This window comes from Daucus carota, chromosome 9 (genome assembly GCF_001625215.2).
Source record: "Daucus carota subsp. sativus chromosome 9, DH1 v3.0, whole genome shotgun sequence".
Taxonomy (NCBI): domain Eukaryota; kingdom Viridiplantae; phylum Streptophyta; class Magnoliopsida; order Apiales; family Apiaceae; genus Daucus; species Daucus carota.
In genome coordinates this window covers 34,925,150-34,947,059 of record NC_030389.2, presented here as the reverse complement: position 1 = coordinate 34,947,059, position 21,910 = coordinate 34,925,150, and the positions used below count along the sequence as shown (strand labels likewise).

Here is a 21,910-nt window from a genome sequence, read left to right as displayed (position 1 = left end):
TGAAACCCGCTAATTATAAAAGTCCGTATAAAAGTCCGTGTTCTGATCAACTAAATTTTTAATGTTTCAGTTTTAATAGGATAATATTTTTTAAGGTTTGACTTTAGTTTTGATATAGTCAAATAGGTCTTATATTTGTTTTATGTTTTGATTTGTTTATATTTTGTTTGAAACCCACTAATTACAAAAGTCCGTATAAAAGCCCGCGTACCGATCGACCAAACTTAGCCCATTAATTTTGTTTGAAGCCCGCTAATTATAAAAGTCCGTATAAAAGCCCGCGTACCGACCGACCAAACTTTTAATGTTTGGGTTTTAATAGTACTAGCCTTCAACCCGTGCAAAGCACGGGAGGCTATATTATTTTGAATTTATTATATATAATTTTAATTTTAATATCATTTTATTAGTGATTAGTATTAACTAATTATAAATTATATTTAAAAGAATAAAATTGGAGTTTTTATCTTGTAGTATATCAAACTGTTTAGAGATGTAAGACTATGAGAACTCTACGTGCAACAGACTTTTAGGTAGAAAGTGAATCACCAAATCAATGTGACCAAACCAAAAATTTGTACGACTACAAATTATACCCATGTTGGCTTATTATAGTATAGTATTTAAAAGAATAAAATTGGAGTTTTTATCTTGTAGTATATCAAACTGTTTAGAGATGTAAGACTATCAGAACTCTACGTGCAACAGACTTTTAGGTAGAAAGTGAATCACCAAATCAATGTGACCAAACCAAAAATTTGTACGACTACAAATTATACCCATGTTGGCTTATTATAGTATAGTATAGATAGTATAGATTTGTTTGAAGCCCGCTAATTATAAAAGTCCGTATAAAAGCCCGCGTACCGACCGACCAAACTTTTAATGTTTCGGCTTTAATAGTATAGTATAGATATGGACTCTTTTAATGTATTGAATACTTATTAGTCGGTTTTTATATTGGAATTAGTTATTTAAGCTTTAAATCAAAATAACTAACAAGAATAATGATGAAAATTAGATTAAAATTTGTTAACACGAGTTTTTTCTGGAAAAAAGTTGCATTGATAGCAGTAGTATAAAAAATTGAAATTTATTCTTAACTTAAAGAAACTTAATCATGTAGGCATATTTTAATCTTTTTTTCTAAATATATTTTCGTACAGAGATCATTTGTTTATATTTTCAGAAAATTTTCCAAAAAACATATTTTTTTTCTAAATTCAATACGTATAAAAAAAATATCAGACCTTTTAGAATAAATTATTACATATAATATTAGTGAAGTGTCGGTAAAGACATATAAATCTAATTATTCAAAAAAGAAAAAAAAACATATAAAGCTGAATTTACTTCACTAAAATAAAATATAAAAAAAATAGAAAAAACAACGACTCGGAGGAAAAGAAGGAATTGCGAAGCCCCTACATTGCTCATACATATTTATAATCTTTGATTATGTTAATACTCTTGACCCTTTAATTTAGGTGTCTGGACAACCTCTGTTTTCAGGTGAGTCTTCTCTGCTGTTTCATGTATATCTCTCTCTGTCTGAATGAATGATCGTGTTTGTATCTGTCATATGTTTGTGTTTTAGCGTTCTATGTCCGCATTTATTGATGTTAATCATATGTGGCAATGATTTCACGATTTTGTGATTGATCGAGTGATTGCATGTGGGTTTTGTGTTTATTAGGATCTTCTTGTAGCTTGGAAGCTTGAAACTTAGTTCACTTTGTTTCATTGGAAATAAATTTGATGGGATTTTAGGCTATCTGGGGTGTGGGAATGATTTCCCCTTTTCGGAGTTTCGGGTTTATTAAACAGATTTTATATGTTAATGTCGATTGTACAGGTACATATTTTTGCAAATGGTATAAAAAGATCGCTTGAATTTACTGTACTGCTTGATTGGTAGTTACTTATAGTTTTGTCCTTGTCATTTCTTCGCGGGAAAGGGGGGTTCAGTGGGAGTGAAGTTCCTGCGGAGTTTATTTCTATATTTGTTAGACTATTTTATCTTGTCGATGAAATTGACTACTTGAGTGCCTCTAAAAAAGTCGGGACTTCTTAGCAATGAAGATCTTTCTTTATATTTTTTGAGATGTGAATAAAGTTCAGGATCAGCTGTAGTCTCCTCTTTTAGTTCTTTAGTTCTAGCTGTGCAATTAGTTTATTGTGGTAAAGAGAAACGGAAGTGGGTTTCACAGAATTTATAGGGTTCGAAGTCTCGTACACCCCCTTGACTATCCCGTTATAGGACGTCAGAAAATTAGATTATTCCACTAAGGAGTAAATGTTATATAAGATACCACACCTTGTAATTCGTAAACCAATTACCATATTTGAAATTTTAATATTGGAGCATGCTGGCCAGGAGGACGACCGGGTTATAGGAATTATAGTTATAAAACATAGTGGTAAATCTGTAGTTTAGTGCTATGTTATCATATGTATTTAATGTTTTTAAACTTTATTTCATGGTTCGTTTTTAGGTCAATACAAGAAAGCAACAAAGATGGAGTTCAAGGGCAGTGCTATTAGAATTCGAAGTTGTGCACGTGAATTGTTGTCCATACGTGATGACTTGATGGATGATGATGAATCATGGGATTTCTTCAGGAGAAATCTTGAGCTTAAATCAACATTCTTGTACTGTGACTTAAGCAAAGTGATATCGGGCGCTCCGCATGATCAGAAGAAATCTCTAACCAAACTGGGAAATAGATTATTTTGCTTGATCGAAGAGGTAACTTGACATCATTTTGTTTCTCTCATGTTTTAGTTACTTAAAGTAAGAGGTTAATTATTGAAATTGATGTTTTATCACATATGCAGCTTAAGTTATAATGTATGTTTTAATTTTGGCGGGCTTTTATGGTCTTGTTAGGTTCAATTGCTCTTCAGTTATAAACAACACAACAACTTATATATCAGGAAAAGCAAAAATGTGAATTATGCCTTGAAATTATTGGTAACTACGGACGGAAACATACGTAACTAATTTATAGACTGCACACTCTTGTAAAGTTGTTAGCAACTGCTGATAAAATTCAGTTGAAATTTAGTTGCCTTAGAGTGATCAACAACAACAAGAATTCTTGTTGCTAGATTGTCGCAACGGAATTTTCCGTTGGCTTCTCGATTGCCTATGAAATTTGTTTGTTGCCGGTTGCAAAATTTTGGATTTCTTGTGTTGACAATTTTGATTGATTTATGACGTACGCAAACAATATACTTTTATGTTTATCTTGTTTATAACTTATTCGCGGGTTTTGTTAATTGTGTGATATAAATTGATTTTCACTTTGATAAAATACAAACAAACTCCCTTAACCCGCCCCCCCCCCCCCCCCCCCCCCCCCCCCCCCCCCCCCCCCCCCCCCCCCCCGCTCGTATCATGTACAAGTACAACACTGCATCATTTCAGATTCAGTGCGATTGTCGAATTATTTGTTAAGCCGACAAATAAAACTGGTTTCTGATGACTTTCTGAATTATGTGATGGTAGATTGGTAGTGGTAGTAGTAGTTAAGTACTAATTCGTAGTGTTATGCTGGCATTTTTCATTTATATGATCTTCTCTTATTAACATGAACACCATATTTAATGATGAGATTATTTTTAAAATCTTAGTTACAATGTTCTAACGCTGCAATTAATGTTTTTCACTGTTATAGTTAGATGATGCGGTGAAAATACAGAGCATCTCGCAAGCACAAAACCGATTCAGTGACCTTGCTCTTGTGTTGGAAGAAGTGGTTGCTATGGATCTCATGCCTCCACCCATGGACTCGGATGATTGAATGTTCAGGGTTATAAACCCGTGAGCTATGTGTATACTGTAAACGTACTTAAGCTATCTAGTTAGCAAAGGACATGCAACTGTGTAACGTTTTTTATCCTAATTTCCGAAGCACTCTAAAAGATTAATACTAGTAAGATTTATAGACTTTCTTCTTATTATTATTTTGGAGCGGATCCAGAAATATATACGACGGGGGCTAAAATATATAATTTAATATTTTTTTTCTAACTTGTAGAAAAATGCAAAAAAACAAATCATAAAGAACACAGATATTGCTCTTTTGCTCAGTGCTCTCTTGCTCTCTTGCTTTTCTAAATGAAATTTCAGGAACTGACTTTATTTTTACAAGATTTCAGCGTGTGCGTGGCACAACAGATATTTGGAAAATTGGACTAGACTTGAGCCCGAAAAAAGAAAAATATTCCAGGCCCAATTTTCATGGAGGACTCAAATCTACACTAGCCCATAGGTGTCTCCGCCGGTGTAGCGTGTACAGATTTGTATAGCAAAAGTTTGCTTGAAAGTGTGATAAAAAATTTTGTGGTGTAAAAAAAGTGTCATTGGCGGTGCCTCCGCTAGTGGCAGCGTGTACAGACTTAAATTTCAAAAATCTGCTTGGAAGTGTGATCAAAAATTTTGTGGTGTAAAAAAAATGTTAGATAAAAAATATAGTTTTTGATAATTTTTTCCCAAAAATAAGGGAGGATCAACTTTTCTAATATCAGCTTTTAAATTTAAAACCGTTTGAAAAAACTGTTTTTAAATTTATCAAACCGTTTTTCATGATATTGCGGTCAGCAACAACAATACGAAACGATGCCCAGGTCTCATTTCATCACTCCAATACAAAATGACAGCATGTGACTCTGTTTCATGCCGATCCAAGTTTGTCCCAGATTGCGAGTGTCAAACCAGTGTCTCCACCTCAAACCTATGCCTGTGTTTTGTTTATAGTGTTTGTCCTTGAAGCCACAGCAAGTTCATATTCTTCTGAGCGTGTTAGTGTTTTTAAACTATCATAACAAACAAAATTGACTTGAAAGAATTATTCTTCCCGTGTCACATATTTTATACATGCACGCCTGCCATACAAATGTCAAAACTAATATATTCAGCAGGACGATTATCTGCCGCTGTTTGCCCCCAATCGAAAAATTAAAAAAAAATTCGATGATTGTCGTCTTCCCGTTCAAAGATTTGATCACATGCACACAAATTTTAATTTAGTCCACTTTTACGTAAGTATCTGGGTTAAATGGGTCGGTTTTACGTGATCGTTCATAAAAATTGATATATTGTCCCTTCTTATCCCATTATAAGTCGGTGATAAAATGGGTCACAACAGAAACACTTATGTTACAACAGTTGATATACCGCGTCCTTATCTCATTAAAAATTGGTGATAAAATGGGTCGCAACAGAACACTTCCGTATCTGAAAAACCAAGTAAGTTGCAAAAGGCATTATGCAGGCCACCAATCAGCATGCACCAATAAAATAAACAGGAGAACAAAATTTTACAATGGAAATGTTTGGTGGTTATAACTTATAAACCATATAATAAGATCAGATTTGGACATAAAATCAGTTTGGCTGGAGAATGTATAAGAAGACAAAAAGAGGAATAGTCCAAAGCTGAAATCACATCAACATCAAGCTTTCAGGATCCCACTAGGCTTGGCTTTGTTAATTGTAGCTTCATGTATCTGCTCTGCTGCCTCTTGCAGAGACTTAGTCTCTAGTGGACCAGTCCATAGCCGTTTAATGATGTTGCGACGAGTGTCACAACTACAGAGCGTCCTCATCTTGGCCTCTTCTTCTTGTAATCACTCTGCTACTCACCTCATGACTACATTTAGCTGCATTGATCACATATATATACCCCTCTTGGTATCATGTCAATCTGTGCTATCGTTATAACTTTTCTCCGTACACATTCGTGCCATTTCTTTGTTTTATCCTTGTTGGTAAGACCATATATTTTAAATAAGTGTAGAGAGTGTTTTATATTCATGAATATGGTTGATTCGAGCCCAAACCCTCCTCTCCTTGCAAGCTATGCACAGCTTGCACGTCGCTCTGGTGAGGCCTTGGGTGAATTCTGCCAGAAAAATGAGATAGTGATGGAGGAATGTGAGTTGCCTTTGATTGATCTTGGTGGTCTAAGAAATGGGAATGAAGCGGAGAAGCTTGCATGCGTTTCTGCAATATGTAAAGCTTCATCAGAATGGGGGTTTTTCCAAGTAGTGAACCATGGTATAAGCCTTGAGTTGCTTCGGAAAATGAGGACAGAACAAATGAAGCTGTTTGAGTCATCTTTTGAACAGAAGTATAGTTGCGGCCTGCTCAACAAATCATATAGATGGGGCAATCAGACTGCTACTACTACGAAACAACTATCGTGGTCTGAGGCTTTCCATGTTCCCCTTAGCAAGATTTCGGAAGAAGCTTGTTGTGGAGAATTTAAGTCCTTAAGGTAAGTCCAGCCCCTTTGCATATTTTACACACATGCATTTACATTTGAAAAGTGTTTTTCACTAAATATCTGGTAATTATGTTTTGTTGTTTGTAGGCAAGTGATGGGAACATATGCAGGCGAGATGCAAAAGTTGGCCAGAATGCTAGCAAGAGTACTTGTGACAAACATGGGAGAAGAAAGAGAAGAGGTGTATAACATTTGTGATGAAAGTACATGTTTTTTACGTCTGAATCGCTATCCAGTCTGTCCTGTAGCTTCTGATGTATTTGGTTTAGTCCCACACACCGATAGTGATTTTCTCACCATTCTTCATCAAGATGAAGTTGGAGGGCTTCAACTGATGAAAGACTCTAAATGGGTAGCTGTTAAGCCTAATCAAGATGCACTCATTGTCAACATTGGCGATCTTTTTCAGGTATAGCAGTCATAGGAACAGAGCCATCTGTCTTTCGTCGTTCATTGCAATTTCAAATATTGAAAATTGAATAAGTATATAAATATTAAGAAGAATTTCTATTTGTTAATAATTATTTCTGCGCTGCAGGCATGGAGCAACGATGTCTATAAAAGTGTAGAACATAAGGTGATGGTGAATACAAAGGTGGAAAGATACTCAATAGCCTACTTTCTGTGTCCATCCACTGACTCTGTAATTGGGAGCTGCAAAGAGCCTTCTGTTTACAAAAAATTTACTTTTGGAGAATACAGAAGTCAGATTCAGCAGGATGTTAAAAAGACTGGACATAAGATCGGTCTGCCAAGGTTTCTTAATTGTGATCAGTCACTTAATTATTGCACATTATGAACTGTTCTCCCCAAATCAAACCAATGTACTTGTGAACGACATGTCTCACTCGGAAGGAGGATCCAAGAGGGTGAATTAATCTCCCGTTATCTGTAAATCTTCATCAAGCACCCCTGTGGATTCTACATCCTCATTCAAGCTGCTTCTGTCTCAATATTTCGTTTTTTTTTTTTGGGGGGGGGGGGGGGGGGGGGGGGGTACAACTAACAGGTATGCTATGTGTTAATATCAAAAATTCTTTTATCTATGTGGCTAGTGTGTAGTTGTGTGCTTTTATGTATAATGGTTGATGATTTTTTTCATTTTTATGTAAACAATATACTATACTTCTACTGTTATGTTCTTTGGGTCCGGGTCTGTTAGCCAATATTCAGCTTCAACAAAAGTTTAATTAACACGTCCAGCGCTTTTTAACCGCTGGACGGGGCGGTTAAAAAGCGCCGGACAGACCTCGTCCAACGCTTTTTTAAGCGCTAGACGTAGGTTATAATCCTGACCACTAGATATTCATCCAACAGCCAGAAAACCGGCTGTTGGTTAAAGGGTGCCGGGGCCTGGACCCATGTTCTTTTCAATAAATTCACTGTTGCTGCACTAATGAATTTCACCTCCACATGAACTCTATAGAATGAAAGATGAGGGGTGTTCGCTAAGGAACACTGCTGCAACATCACCGTACTCGACATGTTTAATCATAATACTTTATAACATGTTATTAGCATATGTTCAATGAGGCACACGATCCAGAATCAATCACAAAAAGAAGCAAAGGAAACTTTGGTGTCTGCATTAAAATTTCACGCCATTGGTACGTGCAAAGTTCAAATCACATGACATAATCCAACACAATGACGAGGGGAAGCAGAGAGAATGGCAGCATCTGTAACTTATATGTACCTACTTCATCTACTTACTACATCCCATACCAATTAAGTTCAGCTCAGCTCACTAGCACATGTCCAAGCGACATCACAAAAGATGAACCGGTTAGAAGATGATGTAAATAAACTAATAAAGTTTAGACTAGCTAGTAGTAAATGTTTTGTATCCACAACCTATATCATGGTCTTCTTTATATTAAAGAGTAAAGTAATGAGCCAACTTTAAGGTAGTTGGGCCATGAAACTTACCTTAAAAAACCTCCTCTGTTTTTCCTACTAAGAAAACAGCCATGCTCTTCAGATTATATCTCAGTAAATAATAATCATGCTGTATGTTATCCGATGCACCATTCTCTACAGAAATGAATCCTTGCTGCAGAAAGTGAAGGAACACGTTCTCTTTAATGATCATTCATTATGCGTATCTTCTTTTGAACTGATTTTCTTAATGATACACACTCTTGTGATCAGTGGTGGAACCAGGATTGAGAGTTAGGGGGGGCTGAACAATTTCGTTATCCACACTTTCGTAAATAGCTTTCTCGACATATATCATCATACTATTATTCCGTCATGTATCTCCCATCCTATTACACTGATAAGTCTTAATTGTTTTTATAGCGGAAAAAACTCTCTCAACAGTAGCAATGACAACAGGTAAAACCAGAGATAACTCAACTAGAAGATAAACTAAGGGATAAGCAGTGTGTCTGTGTATATTAACCATCATGACAGAAAGATTTCCTATACTTTAAAGTCAATATTAATCTTTATCCGCTTCTTATCACTTGAAATGGAGTGCCAGATCATTTTGATTCTTTGTTGTAAAGCTTATGACAAATCATTAGTAATTGTCAAGATAACTTTCATCAAAAGAACTCCATTGAGTTAGGGTAGTGTCAAGCGTGTGCGTATGACTTATGGGAGTATGTCCAAAAGCTTCTTCATATGGGCTCTTTAGCCAAAATTTGAAGAATGCGGAGATGAAATGAACTCCAACAAGCTCCTAGCACCTCTTCAAAAACCTAGGAGCTCTATTTGCTTCCTCAACAATGAGGAGCACACTCTCCCTCTTAACTGTATTTTATATTATTTTTCGTATGTTCAAAGTAATCATGCATGATACAGTTTGTGGGTTTTGCATATTTTAATAACAAATACAGATAGAGAGCGTGTGTAGGGAATATTGTTGGATATATCGTGTAATTTTACCTCTTAAATAGTTAAGAGTTGATTGTTTATATTATTTTTAGAGAAAAGTTAAGGAGTTTGTTGGAGTTGCTCTGAGTATATATATCTCTTTGAATGTATTTGTTAATTAGATTCTCTTTAGACTAAGAGCCTTCTCTTTACTTTTTCTACAATAAGTCCCTCTCTATGATATTTATAATTCAGCAGGGGCTAAAAAAAATTATATTGACATCACTAATTGAGCGGGGGCCGGAAAAAAAAATTATACTATTTTTTCGAGGTTAGGGGGGCTCTAGCATCCCCTAGCCCCCCTCTGGTTCCGCCACTGCTTGTGATCGACAGACATGTCTCACTCTGAAGCAGGATGCAAGAGGGTGAATATGGGAAGCTGGTAACAATCTGTTTCTTAGGCCAAGAAGGAAGGAAAGACGAAGACCTTGATTTGCTAATTAAAATAGAGAACACTGCTTATAATATAATTATCTCTACCTATATGGTTACAATCACTGTAGTTCACAACCCGAGCTCTCATATCTTGTTAAGTGATCAGTTTCCTAAAACCTCAAGATGTCAGGGAAAGACTTTTTACCTATTGCAATCTAAAACCTCAAGGTATCCGGGAAATACTTTTTACCAGGATCATTATATTGCAACACAGTAAGAAAAACATCCGGGGACTCTTCTTTCTACTTTTCTGCTAGATGCTCCTTTAGATCTTCATTTGAATTATCTGTTTGTATTACACGTAGAGAGTCTGATCATATAAAAAGGGAATGCAGATACATGGTCAATAATATTTTTTCATCGTCATTTTAATTCTTGAGTTTATTGGTCTTTTGTTAAGAAAATTTTGAACTAATAACTTAAGCAACCTCTATGTTTTAAATTGATTATCGATGCATAAATCGTATAGGATATGACATGAAGAGTTACATATGTATCTGCATCTCATGTACAATTTCCAGTTTGGAGTAGAGCAGGCCAAACAGGTTCGACCCCTCTATCCGGAACCAGTACAGGAAAATAACAGCAGTGAACAGCCTCGTCTTAAACTAGCCCCTAACCCGTCCGATTTATTAGAACATATGAGTTGAATACTCGTTAGAGTTTTAGGAATTGTGATCGGCCCGATCTCGTGAATTGCTAGGCACGTAATTTCAGTCCGGCTCGCGCGTTATATAATATATATATAGGACGGCGCTCAAATGATGAGAGCCACTGTTATTGTGAGATATAAAATCCAATCATAACCATTCATTTTAATACTTTATATCAATTCCGACCACCAACATCATAATGAAAATCACACATGAACTCTTGAAGGAGAATTAATATAATTTATAATTTGAAATTAAAAAATTATTCAAATGTCTTTATATTATTGATTAGGTGAGATTTAATTAATACTTAATTATTAATTTGAATTTAATATTTATTAGAATTCAAATTACATTAGAATATTGATTAAGTATGATTTAACTAATTTTTAATTAAACTCATATTTCAATTAAAATCCAATACGATTGTGCTTCAGATTACATATTTGTCTCTGTGTATAAACATCTTAAAATGTCAAAATAGTATGAACAAGTTTTTCCGAAATATCCTAGCCATTTGAGAGATAAAGAAAATTCTGTAACGAGTGCTCGTAAACATCTCTCATTTGAGTAACAAGCGTTCGTGTGGATACCATAAAAACGTAGATCGTAATGCAGCTACCATGGTGCTTTAATTGGTAATAATCTATCTCCAAATTAAATATTATATTTTTTTCATTAATCCTGCAGATGATTTAGATTTTATAGATATTTTTCACATTTTTTTATTGCGTTTGATGCTCGAAACCCTTCACATACATCATCATTGAACTCATAAAGAAGTTCAATAAACTGGCCAAAGAAATCAGTAGTGACTCACATGAGTGACAATTGCACTGAGTTTACAAATGTCGTGCTTGATAATTTTTGCAAAGATCGAGGCATATTTGATGATTTTCAGCACCAAAATCTCCAGAACAAAACAGAATTGTAGAAAGAATGAATATAATTATAGTTGAAGCTGCAAGAAAAATGCCGTGGGATGCCAAATTGCCAACTAGCATTTGCGGAGTTAACGGGTGTTGCGCGGCCTCGTTCGGGTTGATCTTGTGGTTGCGGATGGGCTGCAGTTGTGTGATGTGGGGGGAGGCTCTCCAGAATTGCGATTGGATTTCTTCGAACTCCAATCACTATAGTTCACAATCCGAGCTCTTTCTACTCTTCTGCTAGATGCTCCTTTAGATCTTCACTTGAATTATCTGTTTGTATTACACGTAGAGAGTCTGATCATATAAAGAGGGAATGCAGATACATGGTCAATAATGTTTTTTCATCGTCATTTTAATTCTTGAGATTATTTGTAATCTGTTGGTTTTTTTTCATTCTGTACCATTTTGTGAGTTTGATCTGATAGTACCTCTTGTGTGTTACCCTGTAGTAGATATGATAGCACTTTTCATGCATATGTAGAAGTCTTCATCTTCTTTGTGTGTTTTGATTGAGTTTTCACAGTAACTATATATCTAGAATTAATTACGCGAAGGAAGTTGCGAAAATTTTGATTAATAACTTATGCAACCTCTATGTTTTTAAATTGATTCGATGCATAAATCGTATAGGATATGACATGAATAGGTACATATGTATCTGTATCTCAGGTACAATTTCCAGTTTGGAGTAGAGCAGGCCAAACAGATTCGACCCCTCTGTCCGGAACCAGTACCGGTGGTGAACAGCCCCGTCTTGAACTAGCCCGTAAGGCCGTAACCAGTCTGATTTATTAGAAAATATGAGTCGAATACTCGATAGAGTTCGACTCACGCTCATTTCCACTATTGTGAGATATAAATCAATCTTAATATCTTGTATCTATCAATCTTTCACCACATATTAAATTTTAATATATTAAAATATTTTATAACATCTTCTTTCTGATTCCACCACCTGCCACCTTTAACCACGGCCGAACTCCATTTCCGGCCACCAGCACCTCCGACAATCACTAAAAAATCACCACCGACAAACATAAAATCAGTATCGTCAAACCAAAAATCACCACTGGAAAATCTAAAATCACAACAAGAAAACGAAAAATCACCGCCGGCAACTGAAAATCACCACACCCAGTCACTATTCATGCCCACCATATCCGGCCACCAGCCCCATTCATCAACTCCGACCACCAACATCATAAGGAAAATCACACGAACTCTTGAATGAGAATTAACATAAATTATAATCTTAAATTAATAAATAATTCAAAGGTCTTTATATTGTTGATTAGGTGAGATTTAATTAATACCTAATACTTAATTTGAATTTAATTATTATCATAATTCAAATTACATTAGAATATTGATTAAGTATGATTAACTAATTATTTAATTAAATTCATATTTCAATTAAAATCCAATGTGATTGTGCTTTAAATTACATATTTGTCTCTTTGTATAAACATCTTAAAATGTCAAAATAGTGTGAAGAAATTTTTCCGAAATATCCTGGGCGTTTGAGAGTTAGAGAAAATTCATTGATGTGTGCTAGTAAACATCTCTTATTTGAGTAACAAGCATTCGTGCGGATACAATAGAAACGTAGATCGTAATGCAGCTTCCATGATGCTTTAATTGGTAATAATCTATCTTCGAATTAAATATTATATGTTTTCATTGATCCCGCGGATGATTTCGATTTATAAATTTCATATTTTTTCGTTGCTTTTGATGCTCAAAACCCTACACATATATCACCATTGAACTCATAAAGAAGTTCAAAAAACTGGCCAAAAAATCAGTAGTGACTCACATAAGTTACAATTGCACTAAGTTTACAAATATTGTGCTTACTAATTTATGCAAAAATCAAGACATATTTGAAGATTTTCAGCACCAAAATCTACTGAACAAAATAGAGTTGTAGAAAGACTGAATAAAATTATAGTTGAAGCTGCAAGAAAAATGCCGTGGGATGCCAATTGCCAACTAGCATTCGGGAAGAAGTCGCTGATACACCATGCTACATTCAAAATAGAAATCTTATCTACAATAGTCATGGCAAGTCACCTTACTCAATCATGTGAGGAAAAAAAATCCTATAATTAAGAATTTTGATATGTTTGGAAGCAAATGTGTTATTTTAAAGACAAATTTGGATATATGTTTGAAAACTTGATTCCAAAATTAATATATGAGGATCTTTATTGAATATTCTTCGACGAGAATCTTAGAAGGTCTATGTTATTCAACATAAGAAAATGATGGAGAGTCTTGATGTGAGTTTTGATGATGGCAAGTGCCCTGGATTGGATACAATTGAAGAAGCTGCAAAAAATGCTTTAAAATTTGAAAACCTAAGCTTTGACTGTGATTATAAGGAAGATAAAGAAATGCCTAAGGTACAAGATCAAGAAGCTAGTGAAAATGAGCCCTTAAACTTGTTGAGAAATTAACTAGAATTTAGTAGCACAAACTCAAGGAGATAAAATGAAATGGACTTGACAAATTGTTCGACAACTTATGCAAGTTCCACTGATGAAGAAGACTCATGTAGTCAAGAAAAACGTGCATACTAAAAAATTGGGATAGATATCACATTGTAGAAACAATTATAGGTGATTCTGCTCGTGTGAGGACTCGAATGTCAAAAAACATTTTAAATATTTGAAGGAGACTCTAAACTTGGGATTATGATATCGTAAAGGAGTTGGGTTTGATGTTGTTGGGATTATCATATTAGTTATTTTTTAAGTGGAATAATTTTATGATAAAAAACTAAATATAGTAAGAATATTCTCCCTCAGTTCCATTTTAACAGCCTTTTGAAAATTTGATTGGTGTCCTATTATAAGTGACTTTTTCTTGTTTTCATACATCTTTATTTAGCAGGAAAATTTCAATTTTGCCCCTCATAAATGTAGCTTATATTTTCCATGCAATACAAATAATAGTTTAGTTTGACTTTATTAGGGGTAGCTATGTAAAAGTATTCAAATAAACATCCCAATGAATGTAAAAATTGATTTGTGTGCATCTCTTAAAAAGCAATTAAAATGGTACATAGAAAGCAAACATAACATACTTTTAAATAGAAATTTAGTTGATTTATGTTTGGGTCTTTGTATCGTAGCAATCAAAAAGTACATAGAAATGAAAAAGAACTTCGTTGGTGCTTGTTGAACTTACATAATTACTTATGAGCACAATAGCTATCTTTGAACAAGATTCAACCAAAATACCAAACATGAATAAATATCTATAAATTAGAATTTAACTCAAGAAACAACAACTTACATAAAACTAATCACGTTAAAATAAGTTACTTTGTCACAACAATTACTAAACCACCGCTAAAACCATTTAGTTGTCCCACACTTGACCATAATCAAGTAATTATCAACCATACAATAGATAACCTCTTATCATGGTGCAGTATAATATTGTAAACCGAAGAAAAAAAGTCATAATAAATCTCAAAGGACTTTGTTATAACACTCTAAATATGAGAAATAGAGCGGAAATACAACATAAGTTTCTTCACTATAAGAAAAATCATAATAAGTCTTTGTCATGTAAGCCGAGAAGCATGGCTAGCGCAGCAGAACCCTCTGCATCCTTGCGCCTCGACTTAACCTCTCCCTCTTGGCAAAATAAGTAATCACCAACTTTTAAACTAACCGAGCAAACATATGTCTTAGCATGATTGGGACCTTCCTCTCTCACCAGTCTACAAGGGTTCACCAAAACAATATATAATGAGTACTGTGCTATATAGCAATGCAATAAATGTAGATACATATAAAGTGTCCACAATGTTAACATTTGCCGGTATCTACAAAGTAGGGATACTCCATCTGGGTGAAGAACTGCGTATAGGATACGACGCATAGTGCGGGAGTGCGACGGGGTACGTACGAGATACGCCACGTGGCGTATCAGTGACATGGGAATACGCGGGAATACATAAATGGGGGTGCGGCGATACGTCAGAATGTCAATGTTCGTAATTTCTAGCAACTTTTTTTAATAAAAAACTTTAAATTCACACAATTTTAAAAGGTTAATTAGTCAAAATAAACAAAATAATATATTTGTGCGTGTTTATATTAAGTTGTAGATCTCTGCACTCAGGTATACTTGTATAATTGATTGGAGAGTGTGTGTTACAAACACACACACAAACACACACACATATTAAATATTTTTAATATTTGCCGTATTCCCCCACCCGTATCCCCATATTTTTGGTTTTGCCTATTCCTGTACCTCGGTATCACGCACGCACACTCATGCTTCATAGGTCAGTATGTACCATACAAATAAAAAAAATCAGCTAGATCATTATTATTATTATTTGTATGAGATAGAAATTTATACCTGTAAGTTGGTTTTGCCCATTTTTTCTTGAGACTAAATTGCTCCAGCTTTCGTTTGGCAGTTCCGATCTTACCATTTTCAGAAAAACTACTTCTTATATCCATTTTGCTAGTGGGTTGTATTGTTCTCTCTAGAGCAGCAGTAGCAGCATGAAGTTTAGCGTTATCTTTTTGATCAGAAGATGCAGAAACAATTAACTTGTTATCTATATATATACTAGCAGTAGTCTTATCATTTTCTCTGGACTGCTTGATATCAACTTGTTGTCCGTTTTTCTGGCACAACTCAAACAACTGTGTCACCGGTTGAGGTTTTTTTTGTAGCATTTGAGGAGTGATGATAGGTTCAAGTAGTCCTCCAACAACCTTTAAAGAACATATAAATACTTTATAATTAAACTATGTCCATCACCAAAATATAACTTGTACATATCTTTACCTCTCTTTTTATACTTCTTACTTAACTTTTACTTTCAAATTTGAAAACATGTTGAAGAAAAATGTTTAAGTTACCAAGAATAATTATCATATACATACCAGCCAAGTAGCCTTTAAATCAAAACAAAGGTCTTCATATACTGCTCCAACCACAGATTCCACGATGTCGGCAAGAACTTTAGGTGCCTTCATTTCACCTCCATAAATTTTAATACCCTCTTCTTGTTGTACAAGTTCAGTAAACTTTTTAACCTAGACCAATGTTTCATATCCCATTTATATATATAAGTACATTGGAAATAAAAGTTTAATACTAGAGTATCCCTGTTAACACCTCTCCACAATTACCACTATATAAAGCGTTGTGGTGCGTGATTGCCAGGGACATTTTAAATAGCATGAGATTATAACAATTTTCTAGCATGTCTGGTGCTTTTCAACTGCTAGACAAGACTCGTCTAGGGCTTTTTAATAGCGGGATGGAGTCATTTTACCCGTCCACCGGTTAAAAAGGTTAAAAAGGGCTAAACGTATTAAAATTTTGTTATAATCATGTCCGGTGAATATTGAATATCCACCCGCCACAAAATAGCATGCCATTTAAAACGTGTCGGGCAATCAATTGCCAGGACCTCTGAATAAAATGATGTTTGTGCACCATCTAGATTTTTTTTGATGACTAAACTACAGATCCTCACATTCCCATCAAGGTATTTATTGAGAAACTCATGTGGTTGATTTTATAAGACACATGTATATACTTAGATCTTCCATCTCTAGCAAAAAATTAACATCTATATCCAACAGCCGAAAAATAGCATGCCAATTAAAACGCGTCTAGCAATCAATTGCCAGGACCCCGTAAGAAAATGATGTTTGTGCATGATCTATTTTTTCTTTTTGATGACTAAACTACAGATCCTCATATTCCAATCCAGAGAAACTGATCATGTGGTTGATTTTATAAGACACATATACTTAGATCTCTTCTATCTCTCGCAACAAATCAACATCTATAGAAGAAAAAATTTAACATGGATAGAAGAAAGAGTATAAAAACCTACCCAGAATAAATTAATTGCACAATAGTATGATAATGTCCTAAGACAATACAAGTATCACATGAAATTTTGAGTCCTCCAGAGAGAGATCACATATGACCCATGCCTATGGTCCAGATTTTCTTAGTAATTTTTTCTTCTTTTTAACGGATCAACTCTTATTCTAGTCACTTAATTCCTTGAAAGTCTATATATACAGAAAAAAGTCAAGACTATAATTTTAAAAATTGTTATTAACGGGCAAGTTGTATGTGTTCCCTAAATTTCTAATTTGAATAAACATCAACTAAGTCTTTACCATTCAGGACATTTTCATAGGATAAAATAATTCAAGATCCAATTAAACATGTATGGTTGTTAAATAAAATGGTTAGATTAAAGTCGCTAAGATACTTATGCATAAATGAACTTCGAAACCCCATATCAAATATATATATCTAAAAAATTGAAGGTTTAATATAACATTCTTCCTCATAAACTCTTAATTAAATAACAGAAGAATACCTTATAATCCAAAGATGGAGAATTGTGGCGAACATACTTATAGAAACCACTGCTAATGGCAACACGAGCTAGCTTTTCGGTGCTAATGTTAGCTGCTCTAATAATCGAAAGAACACCCGGATCATGGTGAGGATAAGCAAGGTAAGCAAAATTAATGATTGCTAATCCCAGAGCAGCATCCCCCACTATCTCTAGGCGTTCATAGGATTCTGATTTGGTGTAAGAAGGGTGTGTCAAAGCCTTTTCTAGTAACTTTTGGTCTTTAAATTTGTAATTCAAGATTTGCTCAACTGACTTGATCGCCTCAAGCATTTCTGGGCAATCATCTTCGTCGTCATTTTTGAGCATTTCCATTGTGTAAGAATGAGGAAAAGAATGAAGAGCGGCTTTTAGCTAGGTTGAAGAGAAATTTTTATGAAATGAATTTGGAAGAGGATCGAGAACCTTTTTAGACTTGTTAGTGAGTTTTTGGGGTAGTTTTATTATTTTTAAAATTCTAGATTTCATTTTCATATAACTTTTGCGAATATTAAATTATAATATTAGACACTACCAATTTAGCAAGATGTTAGTATTTCTAAAAAAATGTCGAATTTATGAAACTTTAAATTCCAGATATTTCATATGTCATTGATTATTGTTTTTACAATTTAGCAACCAACACTTTTCAATTTCGTATAATATTATTTTCAAACCCGCAATATGACAATACTCGTGGATTGTTCTACTATTTTCAAGACAGTTACATTTCATTTTAAATGTCATTTATAAAAAATTAAATTCTACAAGACACTTTCTTTGGTGGTATCATTTTTTATTTTCCAAAACAATTATAGTTTGGGATATTTCTATTCTAAATATCGACGTCCTCATTAAATATTGTCTTCGGACCCATAATAGAAAGATTTATTAAAATTTTGCATAACTCATTTATAGCATCTATTTTGTAAAGGGTATTAATTATGAATTTTAAAAGATTTTTTTGATACATTTATGTATCTTTGAGAAATAAATTTTATCATTTAAAAATTTATTAAAGTTTCAAATTATTATTCAATTAATATTTTAATTTTTTATATAAAATACGAGAATATCCAATTCAAAATTCAAATAATCTATTTAATTAAAAGATCTCACAAAAGATAGCATATTACTAAAATAGTAGAATATTATATTGATATATCTATTATACTTAGGGGTTTTTTTTATAATAACCAAGTTCAAAAGAGTTTTTGCAAAAATACTGTTAAATAAATCGTAAAAATAATTTGTTCCAAAAAATATTTGCAAAAATACGGTGGTTGCATATGAAACCATATTTGCAACTGTATACAACCACAAATTCAACTTTGAAAAAAATAATTTGAAAATTAAATTTATTTGCATAATAAGTTGAAACTAATTGTAAATGCAGAAAAAAGGAATACCTTGCGGGGCAAAAGATTACAACCTAAAAGGCAACCTGATTGATTTATTGTGTGAATAAACTGTTGGGAGGTTGGAGGCTGCGTTTGGTCTCGAGGCCGGAGACCGGATCGTCGGTGGAATAAGGAAGTGTTGTAGACAGGAGAGCTGTTTGGGCGGGGCGATCGAGCTTGTGGCAACGCTTGACAAGACGATAGCTGTCCTTGGAGAAGTTTTTCAGTGGATCGAAGACTGAATCTATGGCGTCCATGTCTTCTGTGGAGTTTAAATTATTTATGGCCCAAGAAGATGCTCATATATTATGTATGTATCGCCTTTCCTTTTTCCTTTTTGTTTTAGAATTTCTGCCTTAGTTAGCGGGCCAGCTCAGCCGGTTGATTGCACGAGCTTAGTCCATGTAAGAATAAACCACGTCATATCAGTAGGGAGCATCCAGGGATGTATCAGCGCGGTATCCCGTCCCTGTTATCAGGTACCCTGTCCAGGTTGTGAGAGAGAGTGAGGTGAGAGAGCAGGACAGATAAGTAATAAAAAAATGAAAAGATGAATTTGAGAAGATAGTATACTTGTAACGGTTTTTCTGTGGTGTGCCCATGGGCACACACTAAGCACTAACTTTCATGAGTATAATGCATTTTTATTGGTCCTCCAATCATAAATATGGATGGCCCCCCTGCATTTGCACCAAGTCCACCAATAAAAACCCACCAAACTCATCAAAGTTAGTGTTTATTGTGTGCCCTTGAGCACACATTAAAAAGACCGTACTTGTAAATACAATCCAAAATTAGTATATTTGCAAAAATTTTAAGTTCAAAACTTGAGTCTACAAAAATTTGATATGTTGGAGCTCGACTCGAAACCTCGAATCAATTTTACTTGATACCGAGAAAAGATCGAATAAAATAAGTCTACTCGAGTTCGATTTATACACACACATATACTCCCTCCGTCCCAATGAATTATATACATTGGGATTGGACACGGAGACCAAGAAAAAGTGTAAGAAATGAGTAAAGTTAGATGGAAAGTGGGTAAAGTGGTGGGACCTACATATTTTTTAATAATAGATTTGAGGTAGTGGAGGAAAGTAGTGGGTGTAATAGTGTTTTTATTATTATAGAATGGAGATAGTGGGAGAATGTAGTGGATGGAGTAGTGTTTTATATTATAAAAAGTTGCTATTTTGAAAATGTATAGAAATGACGGGACGTCCCAAAAAGGAAACGGTATAATATTGATTGGGACGGAGGGAGTATATAATACTTATATATATAATATATGAATTACATACATATTATAAGTTATAATAATGAAAATACAAACACAATTATCTTGCTAAGTCTCATGAACGGAGCAATTTTAAGCTCAAGCTCAGCCCAATAAATCATTAACATAGCTCGAGTTCGAGCTGAGCTCAACTTGATTATTGCCATGACAATTTCATATATTTTAGGGTCGAGTTTGAATAGGTCAGGAATCATTTGATTCATTTACACCCCAACCATGTTTTATTTTGTTAAAAATTTATATACTTGCCCTATATCCTGCATAATACTTTTATATTTTTGTTACATGATAAAATCATTGTCATATATACCATCTTTAGTTCTATATTATATATCATTTTATTCCACTGTCATCCTCGAGTTCTATTTACTATATGCCTTGCACAATATCTATATGTTGCCACACACCATTTACAAAATATATATGTTGCCGTTTTATTTTTTGTGATGTTTTCTTATAGTCTTATTCTACCTTATGTAATAGTTACAAAGTATATCTCCTACTTTGGATTCTACTAATAATCTATATACTGTTGCCGTTACACAATATATGTGTTGACATAATTTAAAAAACACACATATATTTCTTGAATCGTAATCTTATAACAGTTTTATACAATATCAGGCAAGTGTTACACTGTACATCTCCGCCCTTTTTTCTACTAAAATCTGGACTCGTAGTTTTATTTATCGGTTACAGATGATGGGATGATTATATAAAGAATTTGGCACATATTTCTTCATCAATTGTAGACAATAAGGAGTTCTTAAAACTTGTAAGCTTAAACATGGAGCATGTATCAGAAAGGCCGAAGCTCAGTATTCGGGTTTGGATTAACACAGAAGAGAATGGAAGAGGAGTAATTCAAAGAAAAGATATTGCTGCACCAGTTTATAAAACAGGTATCTTTGATTATTTCGAAAACGAGTTCAAGGCACAACTTCCTATGGCCACAAACACTAGGCAAGTTCATGCAGTAGGATTATTCGATGAGGCAAGTGCTGGTGGTCAAGAACCTCCATTTGCAGTAATATGGAATAGATTTACTGGCCTCGGGTTAAATGGCGTTTTGGTCACTCAACTGACCGGAAACTTGCAATTGGATCATCCAACTCAAAAAGCTGTCAGTCACATCATTATACTCTTAAAAATTTTCATTCAGGTCACTGGCCGTTACACTCCGTTAAAAATTTGACGGAAAGCTGACTAAGCGTCGTGACTTGGCTTTAAATAAATCCACCGTGGCATGTACAGTCAGCTGAAGTGGCATCTTGGTCACTCAACTGACTACAAACTTGCAATCGGGTCATCAAACTCAAAAAACTTTCATTTAGGTCACTTATCATAATATCCATTAAAAATTGAAAAAAGAAAGAATTAAAAGCTACATGGAGCACTTTTTTTCTCTCTTGAAATTTTCGTAACTTATTAACAAATGAAACAAATACACACACATAAAATCAATAACTTCACCAACAAAAACTTAATCTTTGTTTATCTTTTATCGTTGTATATATCTTGAGGCCATTTTGGAAAAACTCATTAATTTTTTGATGGAGTTTTCCACAATGACCAAAAGATATTATAAAATGACAATAGATTTATAATTATGTAGTTTTT

At 34.2% G+C, this 21,910-nt stretch overlaps 3 protein-coding genes across 3 annotated transcripts; 2 read left to right on the top strand and 1 right to left on the bottom strand.

Annotated features, from left to right (window-relative positions):
- The first annotated feature begins 1,380 nt into the window (after window positions 1-1,380).
- On the top strand, window positions 1,381-3,947 carry LOC108202321 (photosynthetic NDH subunit of lumenal location 3, chloroplastic). Its single transcript, XM_017370708.2, has 3 exons — window positions 1,381-1,512; window positions 2,496-2,749; window positions 3,681-3,947. Exons 2-3 carry the CDS (start codon window positions 2,519-2,521, stop codon window positions 3,804-3,806), a joined length of 357 nt encoding a protein of 118 aa, XP_017226197.1. The 5' UTR covers window positions 1,381-1,512; window positions 2,496-2,518; the 3' UTR covers window positions 3,807-3,947.
- A 1,604-nt stretch (window positions 3,948-5,551) lies between these two features.
- Window positions 5,552-7,265, top strand: LOC108202068 (gibberellin 2-beta-dioxygenase 8). The gene is made up of 3 exons (XM_017370444.2): window positions 5,552-6,284; window positions 6,381-6,702; window positions 6,832-7,265. The coding sequence occupies exons 1-3, from the start codon at window positions 5,704-5,706 to the stop codon at window positions 7,090-7,092; spliced, it is 1,164 nt and encodes a 387-aa protein (XP_017225933.1). The 5' UTR covers window positions 5,552-5,703; the 3' UTR covers window positions 7,093-7,265.
- Window positions 7,266-14,547: 7,282 nt separating this feature from the next.
- LOC108201506 (ribonuclease 3-like protein 2) lies at window positions 14,548-18,049 on the bottom strand. Its single transcript, XM_017369789.2, has 4 exons — window positions 17,576-18,049; window positions 16,110-16,262; window positions 15,574-15,938; window positions 14,548-14,923 (listed from the first exon to the last, which is right to left on the bottom strand). The coding sequence occupies exons 1-4, from the start codon at window positions 17,927-17,929 to the stop codon at window positions 14,749-14,751; spliced, it is 1,047 nt and encodes a 348-aa protein (XP_017225278.1). The 5' UTR covers window positions 17,930-18,049; the 3' UTR covers window positions 14,548-14,748.
- Between the last annotated feature and the right edge of the window lie 3,861 nt (window positions 18,050-21,910).